The sequence below is a fragment of the Ascaphus truei genome, chromosome 2 (assembly GCF_040206685.1).
Source record: "Ascaphus truei isolate aAscTru1 chromosome 2, aAscTru1.hap1, whole genome shotgun sequence".
NCBI lineage: Eukaryota > Metazoa > Chordata > Amphibia > Anura > Ascaphidae > Ascaphus > Ascaphus truei.
The window spans coordinates 178,734,306-178,752,293 of NC_134484.1; the positions used below are offsets into that span (position 1 = coordinate 178,734,306).

The window sequence follows — 17,988 nt, forward strand, 5'->3', positions numbered from 1 at the left end:
AGGCACCTGGCCCCGATGGCATACATCCAAGAGTTCTCAAGGAGTTAAGCTCAGTAATAGCAAAACCATTATATTTAATATTCAAGGACACCATTTCTACAGGCTCAGTACCACAAGATTGGCGTAAAGCAGATGTGGTGCCTATATTTAAAAAGGGAGCTAGATCACACTCGGGGAATTACAGACCTGTAAGCCTGACTTCAATAGTAGGGAAACTACTTGAAGGTTTAATACGGGATAATATTCAGGAATACCTAATGGAAAACAAAATTATTAATAATAGTCAGCATGGATTTATGAACGATAGATCTTGCCAAACTAACCTTATTTGTTTCTTTGAGGAGGTAAGTAGGAATCTAGACCAGGGTAATGCAGTTGATGTGGTCTGCTTAGATTTTGCAAAGGCTTTTGATACGGTTTCACACAAGAGGTTGGTGTACAAAATAAAGAAAATTGGACTCAGTAATAATATATGCACCTGGATTGAAAACTGGTTAAAGGACAGACAGAGGGTTGTCATAAATGGAACTTTTTCAGGTTGAGCTAAAGTTGTGAGTGGAGTACCTCAGGGATCGGTACTGGGACCCCTGCTTTTTAACTTGTTTATTAATGACCTTGAGGTTGGGATCGAGAGCAAAGTCTCCATCTTTGCTGATGATACTAAATTGTGTAAGGTAATAGAATCAGAGCAGGATGTAATTTCTCTTCAGAAGGACTTGGAGAGACTGGAAACGTGGGCAGGTAAATGGCAAATGAGGTTTAATACAGATAAATGTAAGGTTATGCATTTGGGATGCAAGAATAAAAAGGCGACTTACAAATTAAATGGAGATATATTGGGGGAATCCTTGATGGAGAAGGATTTAGGAGTGCTTGTAGACAGCAGGCTTAGCAATAGTGCCCAATGTCATGCAGTAGCTGCAAAGGCAAACAAGATCTTATCTTGCATCAAACGGGCAATGGATGGAAGGGAAGTAGACATAATTATGCCCCTTTACAAAGCATTAGTAAGACCACACCTTGAATATGGAGTACAATTTTGGGCACCAATCCTAAGAAAAGACATTAATGGAACTAGAGAGAGATGCAGAGAAGAGCCACCAAATTAATAAAGGGGATGGACATTCTAACTTATGAGGAGAGGCTAGCTAAATTAGATTTATTTACATTAGAAAAGAGGCGTCTAAGAGGGGATATGATAACTATATACAAATATATTCAGGGACAATACAAGGAGCTTTCAAAAGAACTATTCATCCCACGGGCAGTACAAAGGACTCGGTGCCATCCCTTAAGGTTGGAGGAAAGGAAATTTCACCAGCAACAAAGAAAAGGGTTCTTTACAGTAAGGGCAGTTAAAATGTGGAATTCATTACCCATGGAGACTGTGATGGCAGATACAATAGATTTGTTCAAAAAAGGTTTACATCTTTTTAGATGGGAAAGGTATACAGGGATATACCAAATAAGTATACATGGGAAGGATGTTGATCCAGGGATTAATCAGATTGCCAATTCTTGGAGTCAGGAAGGAATTAATTTTTCCCCTTAATGGGGTTTTTTGTTTGCCTTCCTCTGGATCAATAAGTAAGTATAGATATAGAATAAAGTATCTGTTGTCTAAAGTTAGCATAGGTTGAACTTGATGGACGTACGTCTTTTTTCAACCTCATCTACTATGTAACTATGTAACTATGACCTGTTATTTATATTATTTGTTATTTATGATTACAACATGTATTACTACTATGAAGCGCTATGTAAATTTATGGCGCTTTATAAATAAAGACATACAATAGAATATCCAGTAGAATGTAAAAGACCTGCTGACTTGGGAAGTGGGGAGGGGTGAGCTTAAAACCCTGGGAAGGAGGAGCCACTAACCTCCAACAGCTGAAAATAAGTTAACAAACAACACACAGAACCCCAGCACGCTCATTTTGGGAAGCCCTGAGCCCCCACAAAATATATATGTATACAAGTGTCAAAAAGGAGGACTATTGAGCGTGGAAAATGTAAACAAGCAACAGAGAAGCCCAATTCAATATGACAAAAAACACACAAAAAAAACAAAAAAACAACAACACTGTTGCTTGTTGTATACATTTGCCACGCGCAATAGCTCTCCTTTTTGACACTTCTATTACATATATGTTGTGGGGGCTCAGGTGTTCCTCAAATGAGCTTGCTGGGGTTCTGTGTGTTGCTTAACTTATTTTCAGCTGTCTCAGCTGCTGGAGGTTAGTGGCTCCTCCTTCCCTGGGTTTTAAGCCCGCCCCTCCCCACTTCCCAAGTCAGCAGGTCTTTTCCATTTTACTGGCTATAGATCCAATGTTGGTCTTTCTCCCTCCTAATAGAGGTAAATGAGAATTTTAATTCTAATAGAGGTAAATTAGTATTTTATGAAAGTGGTATAAATCCCGATTGTGTGACTAACATAATGGCTGCTTTTCAGTTGCAATCAATCCTTCAGTCAGTGTAACTCAGCAGCTACTATGTAGACTTACATTACTGAGGTAACATTATCTATGGTTACAGCAGTGGTGCGCGACTGACTGCGGGGTTTATAGAGGCCCCGTGCGCTTCTCGAAGGCACTTAAATGAAGTGCTGGGGAAGCGGCGAAGGCCTCTGTAAACTTTACCTTGGCTCCGGCGGCTTCTTAAACGCGTCGCCATGGCAACGCGGCGTTAAATTACGCCATGGCAACATAACGTCATGACGCAGCCGAGGTAAGAGAGGTGGGGGGGTGGGGCGCGCGCGGAGAGAGAACTGCCTGCAGGGGGGGGCACAGGGGAAAAAACGTTTGCCCGCCCATGTTTACAGCTCAAACTGCCAGGAATATTGGCAACAAATTATCACAACTAGGAAAGTTCTACAAAGATCTTTCACTGCTTGGGAGGTGGGTGAAATCCACTATAGAAATCAAAGAATGCTCAGTACAGTATATTAGAACAGTCAAAATGGCATTGAGTTGGGGGGGGGGGGGGGGGCGGGGGGAGATTTAAGAAAATAAAGATTTCACATGTTTTGCTGCTTTAAGCATTCATGTCACATTCTAAATAAGCCCTCTACACCCAACTACCAATCAATCTTCCTTCTAAATTACTTGCATATATGGTTTATGACCACATGATAAACGTCAGTCTGGATTGTGCCCTAGCCACTTAGACAACCAACAAACATTTAAGGCAAAAATCACAGAGGCTGTTTCCATACTAATTTTACTGGACCTCTCTACCATTGATGCAATTGACAACCCTCTCCTACTCCATCCTCATCGCATTGGCCTTCGTGGCACTGTCCTTTCTTGGTTCTCTTCCTATCTGACCGTTCTTTCAGCGATTTCTTTGCTAGCACCTCCTCTTCTCCACTCCCACTTTAAACGCCCATCATGGCCCTTGGCTCTATTCTAGTACCTGTTTTTACCACTTCCCTGGTCAAACCAACACGGTTGGTTTTCCCTACCACCCAAAAAAACTACATTTCTTCTTCTGAACTCTTCAACTGTCTAGATTTATGTCACCAATTGCCTTTCTCTATTCAATAATCCATCACTAACTCCAAATCATATCAGAACCAAACCACTTTTCCTTCCCTCTAAAGCCAACCCAATGCCGGACTTCTGACAATAGATAATTCGCCTATCCACCCAATACCCGAGGTCACACCTGACTCCTCCCTCATTCATAACACACACCTAATACCTCACCAATTCCACCTCCACAACATTGAATATTTTAGCAATTTTCTCACCACAAAACCCACCAAACTAAACTAACCTGTGACTCCCACTTTTCCGACTGCTGCCCCCCAGTTCCCCCCTCCTAGCCGAAATGCAGGTGTCATCCTCATCTATCTCACCAACTATTCGAAGTCCGCTGCTTCACTGTGTAAATCACTACAGTTGTTACCTATATTGCGCAAAACAAAATTCAAGGTTCTGGCTCTCACCTTTAAGCTCTCCATGACAAAGCCACTCTCTAAATTTCCAATCTAATCCCCCAAATAGGGGATGAAGGACTAGCTCAGTGATGATGTGAGCCTTTGAAGCAGGTGAATCTGGTTCGAATTCCAGCGTCTTGACCTTGGGCAAGACACTTAATCTGTGTGTGCCTCAGACACCAACATTACATTTCAAGCTTTATGGGACAGTAATTCATTGTAGCTGCAAAATTCTATGTACAGCGCTCCGTACACGGTCAGGGCTATGCTGGAAAAAATATATTGCTTACATATTTTAACTGCTCTTCCATACACAGTCTGTCGATAACCTACAGCTCTCCACCTCGCTTACTTCTCCAGGACTGCATCCCAAATGTGGAACTCCTTTCCCTGCACTACCACAGGGTCCCCCACTATTCAGACGTTCAAATTTTCCCTCAAAAGCCACCTCTTTCAAATAGAGGCCGGACCACACCAAGCCCAATGGCCTTATATCCCCCACCTTTCCATGTGTCATCCCTTTTCCATTCCTTTTATATTGTAAGCTTCCAAGAGCAGGAGACTCATTACCTATTGTTTCAAGTAGTAAGTGTAGAGGGAGAGGGGGGTTGGCCCGGTATTAAAGGGGTTGCACCCCATATGGCCACCCCCTGACCATACCAGGGAGGCAAGGGGTTAACTGGACTGCGGTCCAGGAATGTGGCTTACACCTTGACATGTCAGGAAACTGTATGTTCCCATGTTTCATTATAATCCTGTATTTTAATGTTTTAAAGTGCATTCCTGTATCTCCAGTTCTGGAGGTCGCAGGGAGTTGAAATTTGGCCAATATGTGGAGTCACTGTAGGCATTAAAAACTGGCAAATTTCATGGGGAGAATATCAGATATCATGGATCGGGAGAATGATCTCGGTTAAAATGAATATACTCCCTAGATTACTGTACTACTTCCAGACTCTCCCGGTCCACATCCCTGGCTCAGAATTGAAAAACATCCAAAAACTAATCTTCCACTTTATTTGGCAAGGAAAAAAACCAAGAGTCTCTAGAACAGTTCTCTTGGCCTCAAGGGGGAGAGGAGGAATGGGAGTTCCAGATATCACAAGATACTACCTGGCTGCACAACTGAGACAGGTAGTAGTCTGGAATGCCAACCCAAACCAATATTGCTGGCTAGACATAGAAACTCAATATGCCGGGACGCCTTCGCTGCCGGCTTGCCTTTGGTCTCTAAGCAGGGAGGACATGCAGAATAACAAATTCAAATTAGGCCCGATGAGACACACATGGGAGACCTGGACGAAATGCAAATTCAAATTTAAGCTCACAACATCTCACTCTCAACTTACGCCAATTCACAAAAACCCGAAATTCCCACCTGGCTGTGAGCCCAGACAATTCGACGAATTCAAAGCCAAAAATATCAATGCGATTGCCGACCTCTTGAGCTACGGGAAGTTCCTGAGCTTCCAAAACCTACGATCTAAATATGAAATATTGTTGTTTGTTGAATATTGTTTATTGTTGAATGTGTTCAAATATCTACAAATTCGGCATTTCATTCAAACTTTAACCCCAACGTTGGAATTTCCCCCTCTCAATAGCTTCGAGCAGCTCTGCCGTGAGACTGCCCATAAGAAAGGTCTTATATCACAAATTTTCTCACAAATGGAGATAGCTATGGATCCCCCCACGCATGACTATATGCTGCATTGGGCAGCAGAATTGGAAATAGATATAGACCGAGAGGACTGGGAAAGTATTTGGGAAAATGCCTCAGGAACTTCCATATGTACCACAATCAAAGAAAACATATACAAAATACTGTTCAGCTGGTATCTTACCCCAGTTCGAATAAATCAAATCTACCCTCTGGCTTCCGATCTATGCTGGAGAGGCTGCGGTCAAAAGGGAGACATGGCCCACATCTGGTGGACCTGTCCGGAAATACAGAAGTACTGGGAAACTATACAAAAATTAATAAAAGAGGTCACAGACCTCACAATACCCATTGACCCGCTGACCTACCTGCTGGCCAGACCCATAGAAGTGCTGGATCGACCAACAGGCAAATTAGTCTCCTTTATCCTGACAGCGGCTAGGTGTGCGGTGGCAGCCGCCTGGAAGAAGGTGTCTCCCCCCTCCAAACAGACAGTCAAAAAAAGGGTGCAAGAGGTGATGGACATGGAAAGACTATCAGCCTTCCTGAAAAGGTCCACCACCTCTTTCAACAATACCTGGGACTCATGGCTAACGTATATGCTCCCCCAACGCCAAAATGCCCCATAGTAATAATAAACAAAGATCCAAATTAAGGCAGCCAAGAACAGGGAGCCAATCCCCCCCCCCTCCCCTATCTCAACCCCCCCTCACCCCCTACCCCCCCCCCCCCTCTATCACTTTCTCTCCCCTTTTCTGTTTCTTAACCCGCACTTCCCCGACAGACCTCTGAAGGTCAGGGGAATGTTGGGACTTTCTCCCCCACCTCAGACAAAAACCAGAAAAATTGTATTAGGCCAAAATGTTGACAAATATTCAAAAAGCTGTAAATGTTATAAATGCCTAATAAAAAAATTTGAAACAAAAAAAAAAAACTGGCAAATTTCGACTCACTGAGCCCACCAGAATGGAACTTATTAATATGTGTAGATATTAAAGTGTGTATGTATGGTATTTTGGATCTGCTCTGAAAATGCAGACTCCATCTGCTATGCTAATAGGTCATGAAGGGCAGCCGGATGATTGAGCATAAGCACTGTGATCAAAAGTTAACTGCCCTGATAGTTTACACCAGGAACCAAGCACTAATCAACAGACTGCCACTCTAATTGTTACCTGAGGCCGGAGAATCATCAAACTGGAGTGGTTTGTAAGTGTTATGTCTACACCTACAAACAATGAAGATCCTATCAGATACTTCATTTGGTAGACTGGTCGTCGCCCCTGATTTAATTATGGGGCTACAGAAATAAGACCCTCAAAGTCCCAGTACACATGGGCTAACTAGCTGGGGGGCATGGGTTAATCTGTGTCTCCACGTTAGGGATTGGATACAGATAATTGTTCACCAATAGTCTGTATTCAATGTTAAGAATAGGGTTACACAGGTATATAAACTGTGTTAACCCTACAGTTTTTAGTTGTGCTTCTGATTCCACCTGGAATGTCACCGGATTGCTGGAGGCAAACACAAAATGTGAAGCTACAGTGGGTGTGGAACAACAACCAGAAAGCTGGGAGCTTCAGCAGCAGATAGAAAAAATATATAACATTACATTTATAAAACACTTACTGTACTCTAGCAACTTTTAAAGGTACCAAAGGAAACCTATAACTATATAATAACAAACCTATCACTTGGGGGTTCCTCTTCCTGGATTTTGTTCTTATTTCTTTTCCGTGCTCTGGGCACTATGCTTTGTCTGGCAAACTGGCGATCATGAGGCTTTGGATCTTCTGCTGAGACAATGTCTTCGATGTCATCCAACATAGACTCACAAGCAGCTGGCATTTTCTGTTAGAAGATAAACAAGTGTGTACAAAGGTTAAAAAGTATCAAAGTCATTAATCAATCACTCTAGCACGTTAGCGAGATTCTTTCATGCCTGTGCAGATGTAGCAAAGCTTATCATCCTCATGGACGCATTCACATGCGTAGTGCGGAAGCAATCCAAGAACAGTAAGCGGGCCGGGAGTATTAACGCTGCGGGCATCCCTGCTTCTGAATGGGACCCTGCAGCTTTAATCCTTTGGGCCATCTGCCAGGGGGAGAAAAACAATACTAACCTTTTAAAAAAGTGAACCACAGCCATCTCTCCATCTGCAGCATCTTCCAGGAACGCTTAAGGCAAGATGCAGGGTTTGGGAACCCCCTGGATGACGTAGATCAGGGGTGCGCAAAATGGGGGGGGACGCGGCAGTTACAGAGGCCCGCGCTCTTCCCCCAAGGCATTTAAATTAATGCTGGGGTATCGCGTGAGGCCTCTGCAACTTCACTTACCTGGTCTTCAGCGACACATCGACCATGACAACGTGGCGTCAAATGACGCCACGGGGTTCATTTGACGACGGAGTGAAGGTAAGGGAGGGGGAGCCCCAAGCAGAGAGGGAAGCAGGCAGGGGGCGTACCAGGGAAAGATTGCACACCCCTGACCTTGATGATCAAATATGGTCATATAACCTCCTTCATGATGTAGAGACCCATAATTGGGAATATACATCATCCAGGGCTTGCCAAGCCCTGTATCTTACTTCAGCGCTGGAGAAAGGCACTGCAGACAGGGACAGAGTGCTGTAGGCAGACGGCTGCGCAGCTAATGTAAAAAGGTTAGTTTCGTTTTTCTCTCCCCAGCAGATGGCCCATTAAGCTGAAGATTACCGCTGTGGGGTCCCATTCAGACGCATGGACCCCCCACAGCATTAATCCTCCTGGGTCGCAAAAACGCAAGTCTCGCCACGTCTTTAAATTAAATGGATTGCATTAAAAAATATATATATTCAAATTCCACGATTTGTTAAATATATCTGGTATCACAACATGGAAAACAAATAGACAACCCTCCCAAATTGGCTTGCAATTTATAAGTGAATTTCTATATTTTGATAATAACTATGCCCAGGACATAAATTGAGAGTTGCCTCTCGTTTTCAAGTATTACTTCCTGGTAAAGCATTTTATAATTAAATAGTAATTTAGTTCTTATCGTTTATTTGTAAAGCGTCAATATATTCTGCAGCGTGGTACAGAGTGACATCTATTGCACCAATTGAATGACATACAAGTAAGGATACAGAAGGTACAGATGGCCCTGCCCCTGAGAGCTCACAATCTAGAGGGAATAAGGGACAATGTTGAAACAAAGGTAAAGTGGCTGCTCATTGTGTGATGGAGTATGTCTCAGGATGGGGTATGATCCAGCTGCACAGCTGGTCCTATAGGGGGTGTGGGTGTTAGATAGTATGGAGTTTGGTCCAGTCGCACTGCTGGTATCAATAAGGTTGGTGGGTTAGGAGTAAGCCAGATTGGCTTCCTTAAAAAGATGAGTTTGAGTGTTTAGAAATGTCTGAAAGCTGGGGGGATGGGAAGAGTCTAATGGTGCGTTGTAGGGAATTAAAGAGAGAGGGGGAAGCACGAGCGAGATGAGGTAATAAGGGAGGAAAGGCGGATGTTGTGGGAAGAATGGAGGGGGGCGTTTAGGGATATATTTGTGGACGAGGGCTGAGATGTAAGAGGAAACAGTGTTGTTGAGAGTTTTGCAAGTCAGAGCTAGGGTTTTAAATTACATATTAGAAGATATGGAAAGCCAATGTAGTGATGTGTAGTAAAGCAGCAGAAGTGGAGCAGTGAGAGGTAGAGGAGTCTGGCAGCAGCGTTTTGGATGGAGTAAAGTTGGGAAAGGCGGACAAGAGGAATGCGAACTGGGAGAAGATTGCTGTAGTCAAGGCGGACAGGATGAGAGTATGACACTATTAGTTCAGTCACGAGTGAGAAAAGGGCGTATCCTAGCAATATTGCGGAGGTGGAGGCGCCAGGATTTAGTGAGGGCTTCAACGCGAGAAATGCAGGATAGGGCAGAGTCAAAGATAACCCCTAGCAGCGGGTTTGGTATGATGAGATTGTGGTATTATTTACAGAGTGAGAGTTTGGCTGTAGGCAGGGCCAGCTGCGAGTATGGCGGGGCCCTTTACCTTATACGGAGCCTGCATCTCCTCCTGCTACGTCCTGCATCCTGCGACGTTACGTCGCCATGTAATAGCAGGAGGAGATACCGGCATTTAGGGGCCCCACGCTCTGCCCTGGTAAGCAGAGTTCAAATGTTGGGGGGGAGGGGAGGTTGAAGAGCACAGGGCCTCCAAGCACGGGCCTAGGTGCTGTCACACCAATGGTACCAAGCCGATCCTGTGGTAGGGGTGAAAATGGAAGGAGGAAAAGATTAAATTCTGTTTGGGGCCTGTCAAGTTTCAGGTAACAGTGGGACATCCAGGAGATTGCGGAGACACAGTTGCATCTTTTGATAAAAAAAAAAAAAAAAAAAAGAGTCAAGATTGCTAGCCCCATCAAGTTAAACTTCATATCAGCAGGTACCTACCCAAAATGTATATTATTTCTTATTGTCCTGTGGACTAAACTTCGCGAAATGTGAATGTGCTTAAAGGGTTAAATATGTTATTGGAGAAATACGACTTACCTCAAGTTTTGCTGTGCTTGTTCAAAATACACAGTCTGGCTAAAAACAAAATGAAAAAACAAGTGTCACTACAGACAAGTAATCCATTAACTATGGTAAGCGTAGGTGTGAAGTGATTTGAGAACTGGGTTTGTTCAATCTTTAAAAGAGAGTTCAGTAACAGGTACTGTGGTGCTTCAGAATCACGTGTGACTGATCATGTGTATTATCAAATCCAATAAGCGTCAGAATGTTGGTACAGTGTCCATATTAGATGAAGCCATAGACTGTAGATTGAAAAATGGGATTTTGTGCCTAGTGGTATCCACGTGATAACCACAGAGTATGGCACACTAATAAACCCAAGTATTCTTGCATATATGCAGCAATATTCAATTGTCACAGGAGCAATAAAATGGCCCTAAGGCACATCACCTGTATCCTTGAAGTAGCATAGACAATGTCCAGACATCCACAGCATGCAATCTGTAAGTGAAGGTAGTCCTATGTAGTAAACAGGAACCAGAGCACAGCCAGTGACTTGATGTAGAAATTACCCCAGGCAGACTACAGCATAAAAAAAATCAACTATTTATTGCAGACACTACATGAATGCACCACCTACGCGTTTCATGCCAGAGCACTTTATCAAAGTGTTGATAAAGTGCTCTGACGTGAAACGCGTAGGTGGTGCGTTCATGTAGTTTCTGCACATGGAAGTCTGCAATAAATAGCTGATTTTTTATGCTGTAGTCTGCCTGGGGTAAATTCTACGTCAGGTCACTGGCTGTGCTCTGGTTCCTGTTTACTACATTGGACTACCTTTAAGAGAGCCTGGTTCAACTCCCAGTGTCCGCTCCTTGTGACCTCGAGCGAGTCCCCATCTCCCTGTGCCTCAGGCACCAAATCAGATTGTAAATTGATCCGAGCAGGGAGTACATCTCTCCGTGCTGCGTACCGTGCACTCAGTGGCCCATTTCCCATCAGGCCCGGGCCCAAGGCGGCAGAATTTGGGGCCAGCAAACATTGATAGTGCATGTGTGGCTGGCAATGTGAAGGCACACGGCATCACGTTGCCATGGTAACGTGACGGCGCAGCGCTGGAGGCATCAGGTGCCTAAGGGCGTTGTATTTTTATTTATTTTTTAAATCCGACACTGCGTGCACTATACTGTAATTGAGAAGCGTGGAGTCCCATTGGAAGAAAAGCGCTATGTGAAACAGCTATTAATGGTACTCCCTACTGGGGCCTAAATATACCAAAAATATTAGGCAAAAAAAAAAAAAGGCAAGAGAAAATTTATTCTGTATGGTCTATCAAGGAAAAAAACAAAACATTTTCTACTTTTTTTCCTTTTAAATTTACAAACTGGAAGGGATCGCACCTTTAATTCACATATCTCCTTACTTGGTTTAAAAAGTTCAAAACCGGTTTCACACGAGTTCCACAGCAAGTGCACTAGGGTACTGTTCATTTGTTTTTTTTAAAACAATTACATTGCACAACATGCATTAGAAAGATGCTGCACACAATTAAATTAGCTTTGGGACTTAACTGGTGAACTCCATTTGTACAGCTTAAGCTTTGTGAGGAATGATATACATAATATTGCTAGCTCCGTACTGTTGCAGTGCTGTGTGTGTGGGGGTCTACATTCTCAGGGGTTACATGGCTGGGATGTCAACAAATGCCAGTCAAAGTCAATGTAGGCAACTGACTTTTGTCATGGCTGTTATAAACAAGCCAACCGTGTCATCCTAATTAATCACAATGGAGTGATTAATTGTCATGATACTGCATAGTTAGAATGAAGTGCTGTATAAAGTAGCATTTTTATAGATCAACGTTTTTAAACAAATGGAAGTCAGCAGTATAAACAAAACAAAAAAACACACGCTGATGCTTAAGGCAGGGTTGGTGTTTCCTTGCAAGACAATAGGTACCCAGGCGTTAGATGGCATAACATGGGACATCAGGTTTTGATAACTCAGTATCTCAGAATAAAAATGCACCACGGGCTTCACAAAGAAACTCAAAGCAATGAACTCCGCAAATCAACACATCGCAGACCCCCTACCATCAAAGGGGCTAATGCAGGCAAACAAAGACCTGATACAGGGTGGTGGTAAAACGTACTTTATTTGTTTGCAGACCCCGGTACAGTAACTACTTTTTTTATTATTATTAAAAGCTTACATACCCACTTTCTTTGGGAGCCAACATATTTTATAACTAAACAATGACCTTTCCCTAACGGGTAACAGATTTAGAACTTGTATTAACCAGGCCCAGTGCCACCAATTCTAAGCTATTTAGACCGATGGGAGAGGGATGCGTTTGTGAGATCAATGTGTTCCCGGACACGCTGCGCACCAACAAACTGCGTCATAAAGGGCCCTGCAGTGCCAGCAGCGTGAAGCCGCCACGTGATAGAACGGGGCAGCCCCGCTCTCACTGTCACTTAGAACGCGGGCGGCTGGAACATTCGGAGTTGGAACACGGAGGATCACAAAGTTCTACTTAAAAACAACAGCAGATCACTGCGGCCTGGAGCGCACAGCTGCCCGGAGCGGCCCCCAATCTGTCCCCCACACCCGGACACTCACCCGAGAGAGAGCGCCTTCTACAGAGAGATTTTAGACTGCTAGATCCGCCTCACTTCTCAGCTACGATCTAAAACTTTCTCACCAGTCCCACCATTGAAGTTTACACACGTGTCCACGCCCCCCGTTTTAGCCAGACGCTCTGGACGGAAGCTCGCAGGAGACAAACTAGTGAGAGAAGGCGTAGCTTCTTTGCAGCCTGTGTGTTGGTTCAGATTTAAACGATAGACAGAGAGAGGCGCTGTGGTCTATTTACAAGGGACAACCAGACCTGCCAAGCAGTCTCACATATTCGATGTCCTACTTTTATATGTGCTCACATAGACTTTGATATAGTCTCATTCTTTGAAATAATTTGATTGAAATGTCATTGTAATCCTTTATAAGATGTGACAAATATGCCCATCATCTGAATCACTAGTGAACTGAACCAGTTCCCCCCTCATCAATCCTGCACTGTATGCAGCTAGGAAAAGAATTAGCTCACCTCCCAAATTGCATGCAATTTATTAGTGAGATTCAGGGCCGCCAACAGGGGGGGACAGCCGGTGTTGGCATCCCGGACCCGGTGACTCAGGGGGCCCTGCTGCCTGTGACCTCCGCCGGGCCCGTGTCAAAAAAAAAAAAGTGTGAAGAAAAATAGCCGTCATTTTTGCTCCCCCCTGCAGTAGGGGCCCGAGCAGCCAGGCCATAACCCGCACTCTCCCCAAGTCCCCAGCCACACTCCTCAGCCCATCCCACCATCATTTCCTCGGCTCCCCCTGCAGTAGGGGCCCGAGCCTTAACCTGCACTCTCCCCAGCCATGCTCCTCAGCCCCTCCCCACTGTCCCCAGGCACCTACCGGCATCCCCTCGTCTCCCCCATCCAGGCCCTACCGCCCAGCATCCTTCCCCACCCCTCAGTCCCAGGCCCTACTAGGATCCTTCCCCCCAGCGCCCTCCCCAGCCAGGCGGCCCCTCAGATCCCCCACCGGCCGCGGAGGAGGGGAGTGTGGGGGAGTCGGATGGGGGGAGTGTGGGGGAGTCGGAGGGGGGTAGTGTGGGGGAGTCAGAGGGGAGAGTGTGTGTGAGAGGAAGTGAGTGTGTGTGTGTGTGTGTGTGTATAGAAGAGAGTGGGGGAGAGTGAGTGTGAGGGGGGAGTGAGGAGGCGAGAGACAGGTGCGAGGGTTGGGGTTCCCCAGAATTTCACAATTGAATTCTGTTGTTCCCTAACCAAAAAAAGGTTGAAAACTACTGAACTAGAAGTTTACAAGTAGAACATGATGGGCATTATTGACGCACTTCCTACTTTTTTTTTTAGCACATACCATTAATAACTGTCCGCCAAGCACTGTCGAATTCTTTGCGCCCCCCCAAAAAGAAAAAGTTATTCTTGATGCTTCCGGCACATACTGAGAATTTGCAGGCTCTTTCATAAGTGCACACTAACAATTAAACTTTCCATGCGCCACTTTTTCACCAAAAAACGCCATTCGCAACGCTTAGTATATAGGCCCCTAGATGTTGAAACCAAATGTGGGAAGAAGTTTAAATAGCACAAGGCTATTACTTCTCCATGGCTGAAGATAATAGCCAGGTTTGATATTAGGCAGAGGATTTATGTTAATTAAGGAGGGTTGGCACTGGTTTAATGAAGGATTGAGGACAGACCTATTGATTAAACATTTTGGGTCAGAGAAAGAACTAAGTTCATAGAAGGTTGAGGTAAAAGTGGAGATCAATGAGTCTCAATGTAAAATACAGAGAATATAGATGAACAAACTATCGGAAAGTCATCAAAACCTAATTTTGGAATAACCTATCTTTGGACAAAAAATAACTGTTGATTTTCTTGGAAAGACACGGGTATTTATTTCGGACTTGACCTCCTAATTCCTAACAGAAATTGAAGCATACTAGAAATTCAAGAATATAGCTCATACTCGCGCGGCTGCAACATCCTTGCTTATTGTGTTACTATTCGTGGACCCCTACAATTGTGGCCCTCCGTGTGGGCCCTTCATGCCCAATACATATATATTAATATATAGGCATATATTATGTTCGTGGTCTAAAATTTCAGAGTTATGGTCACAAAGTATGTTGTTTTTCTAGCAAGTTTATTACAAAAGATTAATTAAATCTGTAAATTCCATTCTGTAATTTTGTGGTTTTCAACTTTTGCTCCTCAGAAGGCTATCAGGGGTAATGTAAGAAAAAATTGTAGTGAGTAACATTTTACTGTTCAAGACCCAATAATTTTATTATGCAATATTTTTACTAGAATAATTAATAATGTGTAATGCACAATTTAATATATACACTGTAATATAGAAAGTTGTTAGTTTATTATTTTTTAAAATATATATATATTTATATGCCCTATGACAGCAACAGCAAAAGTTACACAATTTACATAACTTCCATCTGGGAACAAGGACTCTAACTTCTTACTGAGTCCCTCCTGACAATTATAGTATATAGAGTTAATGTAGCGTTACGGTTGTGCTAGAGTTGTGGCTATGCTAGCATTAAACCTAACCCTAGCCCAACTGTGATACTACATTAATAGTATACTGTAAAATGTTGTTTTAAATGTAACATAATACATAACATAAACGGATGGAGTGAATGTGATCTCCTCCTAGAAAATTACCATTATTTGCATGACATACCCAGAACGTCTACAGGGCCCCTGGTATGCCAGGCCTCATTATGCAACGGGCATGAAGACATAAAAATAAAAAAATTAAAAGTTTATCTAACGTCTCAGATGGATAGGTTGCATAATTTAGACGGCAATAAAATGGTAAATTACTACACCTGTTGGAATGATTACCTTCATTTTTTTGTCTTAACATATACAAATAATTTTACATGTATATGCTTTTATCCCCCCCCCCCCTAAGTGAGATGGGGGGGGGAGGGGTACTGTCCTTCTCTGGTTACTTCAGGTGTAATGGTGCTGCAACCTGCTGGTAACAGGAGGGCTTAGGGCTCTGTGGTGGTGTGGGAAGAACAAGGACAGGAACAGGGGGACAGATTACCATGATCTCTGATTCTTCTCAGGGTGCAGTGCCTCCAGCCAGTGAGGATGCTCTGGGGTCTTCAGAGGAAGGACCCCCACTGACACTCCTTCATTCCCAGAGACATAAAGCCACACAGCAATGTCTTTCTGTAGTTTATTGCAGCATATAATTCCAGCACATAGAACAGTATGTCATGATCATTCCTTTCTCTTTCTCTAGCTCAGAGCCCTGACTAGCAGCATGATCTTCTGTGCCCCCCTCCCTCCAACCCAGGCATGGGTGGAGGGAGAGAGAGTTCCTGGAACCACTCACTCTCCAACTCAGTAATCACAGACTAACTGACTGAACTAACTGAATAACTGACAACCTAATTTAGGAGGTATGTCCCAATTTGAACATCTCAGGGGAGTGTCTCTAACTTTGACTCATTACAAGCCAAAGCCGGATACAGATTGGCCCACACACAGCAGGGGGCGTTCCAACCAATATCCACCCCTTTGATTGACAACCTCAGAGTTGCAAGGCCCGCCCTTGAATATTGCTACAACATTCAAGGCTGAAATACACATACAGACCTCTTGAAGGAATTAACCTTTCCACTGCCTGCTCGAACAGTACTGACAGAGGAAAAGCCCAGAAACAGAAGTAACTGCCGGGAGGCTATGTTGCATGTATATATAATAACTTAATTGGGCAATGTATATTTATTTTTTGTTTGTTCCCCAAAACAGTTTTTATTTTTTGTTCAGTTTTTTTTGTTATGTTTTATTTGTACTTGTGTATGTATTAACTTGCTCTTTTCGTGTAAAAGTTAATAATATGTTGTCACGGTAGAACAGGACTTTTAACACCATTTATATTTAAGAGATCAGTCACAGGGCAAAACACACTAATGAAATAAAATGAGGTTTATTTTGGATAAATCCTTGGAAACACACAAATACAAATACAAAAATATACACACTTACAGGGGTCTGGGAGATGAAATCTACCTTTCCTAGGTGCAAGGACCCATTTCAAATGAGTTTCCCCTGTCCGCTTCTCTGCTCCAGGATATTATTGTGCTGCACACAACAGCCTCTCTGATCTGTATCTCCACACTCCTTCCCAGAGATGGACTTCAGCAAACTTCACACTCCTTCCCAGAGGTGGACTTCTGAGGGAATCTTCACACTCCCTCCCAGAGTGTCTCTCCCTCTGAGATTAACTCATGCTCTGTCCAGCAGCACCCCTTATATAACCCTTGGTGGCTATATTTTAACAGTGAGCAAAGCAGCCAACTAAGAGAAACAGTGCCTGGGGCTCATACCTGGTAACTGATTCATTTAACTAACCCCCTACCTTTGTTCTCAGCTACTTCTATGGAGAGCTTCTACTGAGTGGATTTACAGAAACTCCCTCCATACAAATGACAGGCACATAACTTAATTTATATTTGCAGTGTTAACATGTTAATTCCATCACCATACAATACTAACCTACTGTATCTAGCTGGGGGGTGGGTGGGCGAGGGCAATTGCTAACACAGGCATAAATACAGACATAAGGTAATTATGTAAAAGACAGGACATATAATTACACACAGCTAGCCCAAATCACATCACAGAACAATGTTGATTGGGGAAAGGATTGTCACAGGGAAGACAGAATACATGCTTTGAAATGCATTCTTACAGACATGGTGCATTATACATTCCCTGTTCTTCCCTAGATATTAAAGACATTTGGCTGGAGGAAATATTACTAGGACAGCCAAGTTTCACGGTTTTATAGGGGTAAATAGCTGGGATTTCTCCCCACTAGGTCAGCCAGCTACCCCCCTACCGTCACATATGTTAACTCTGAAAGAATATAAAATAGAAAGCCGCTACAATCAGATGCAGAAGGACTCAGACTTACAAGACACGGCATGTGCATGAAAGAGCCTAATGTAGAGATGAGTCAGACTGAGATAGTCGTTACACTCGAAGCTACGTGGTGAACAGGTTGGATGCATTGACTTGGAGAGGAAAGTATTAGGCAGGATTAAGTACAAGTAGAGGTGGAAGGGCAGGGAAGAGTCAAGATTTTAGAGGATATAAACCACCACAAAAGAAAAATGAGTAAATGAGTAAATATGATGCACATTTGTAGCTGGTTTGGGGTAATATGCCAGTTTGCGACACTTGATACATATCTCCCTAAATCTCTACTGTTTATATTGACGGGTGTGCACCCTGGTTCCAGCAAATATATTCTGGCGTGCAGAAGTCATTTCAGTGGTAGC

At 43.5% G+C, this 17,988-nt stretch overlaps 1 protein-coding gene across 2 annotated transcripts in view; it reads right to left on the bottom strand.

Moving 5' to 3' along the window:
* CDKAL1 (CDKAL1 threonylcarbamoyladenosine tRNA methylthiotransferase) overlaps window positions 1–12,869 on the bottom strand; it is an 869,422-nt gene extending 856,553 nt beyond the window's left edge. The window contains exons 1-3 of one of the 2 annotated variants that reach the window (XM_075585601.1): window positions 12,718–12,869; window positions 10,132–10,170; window positions 7,294–7,457 (exon numbers count right to left, since the gene is read on the bottom strand). In XM_075585601.1, coding sequence (XP_075441716.1) covers window positions 7,294–7,454 — 161 coding nt within the window. In that variant the 5' untranslated portion in view covers window positions 7,455–7,457; window positions 10,132–10,170; window positions 12,718–12,869. The remainder of the gene's footprint in view (window positions 1–7,293; window positions 7,458–10,131; window positions 10,171–12,717) is intronic. The other variant, XM_075585602.1, reaches the window with a different exon arrangement.
* Between the last annotated feature and the right edge of the window lie 5,119 nt (window positions 12,870–17,988).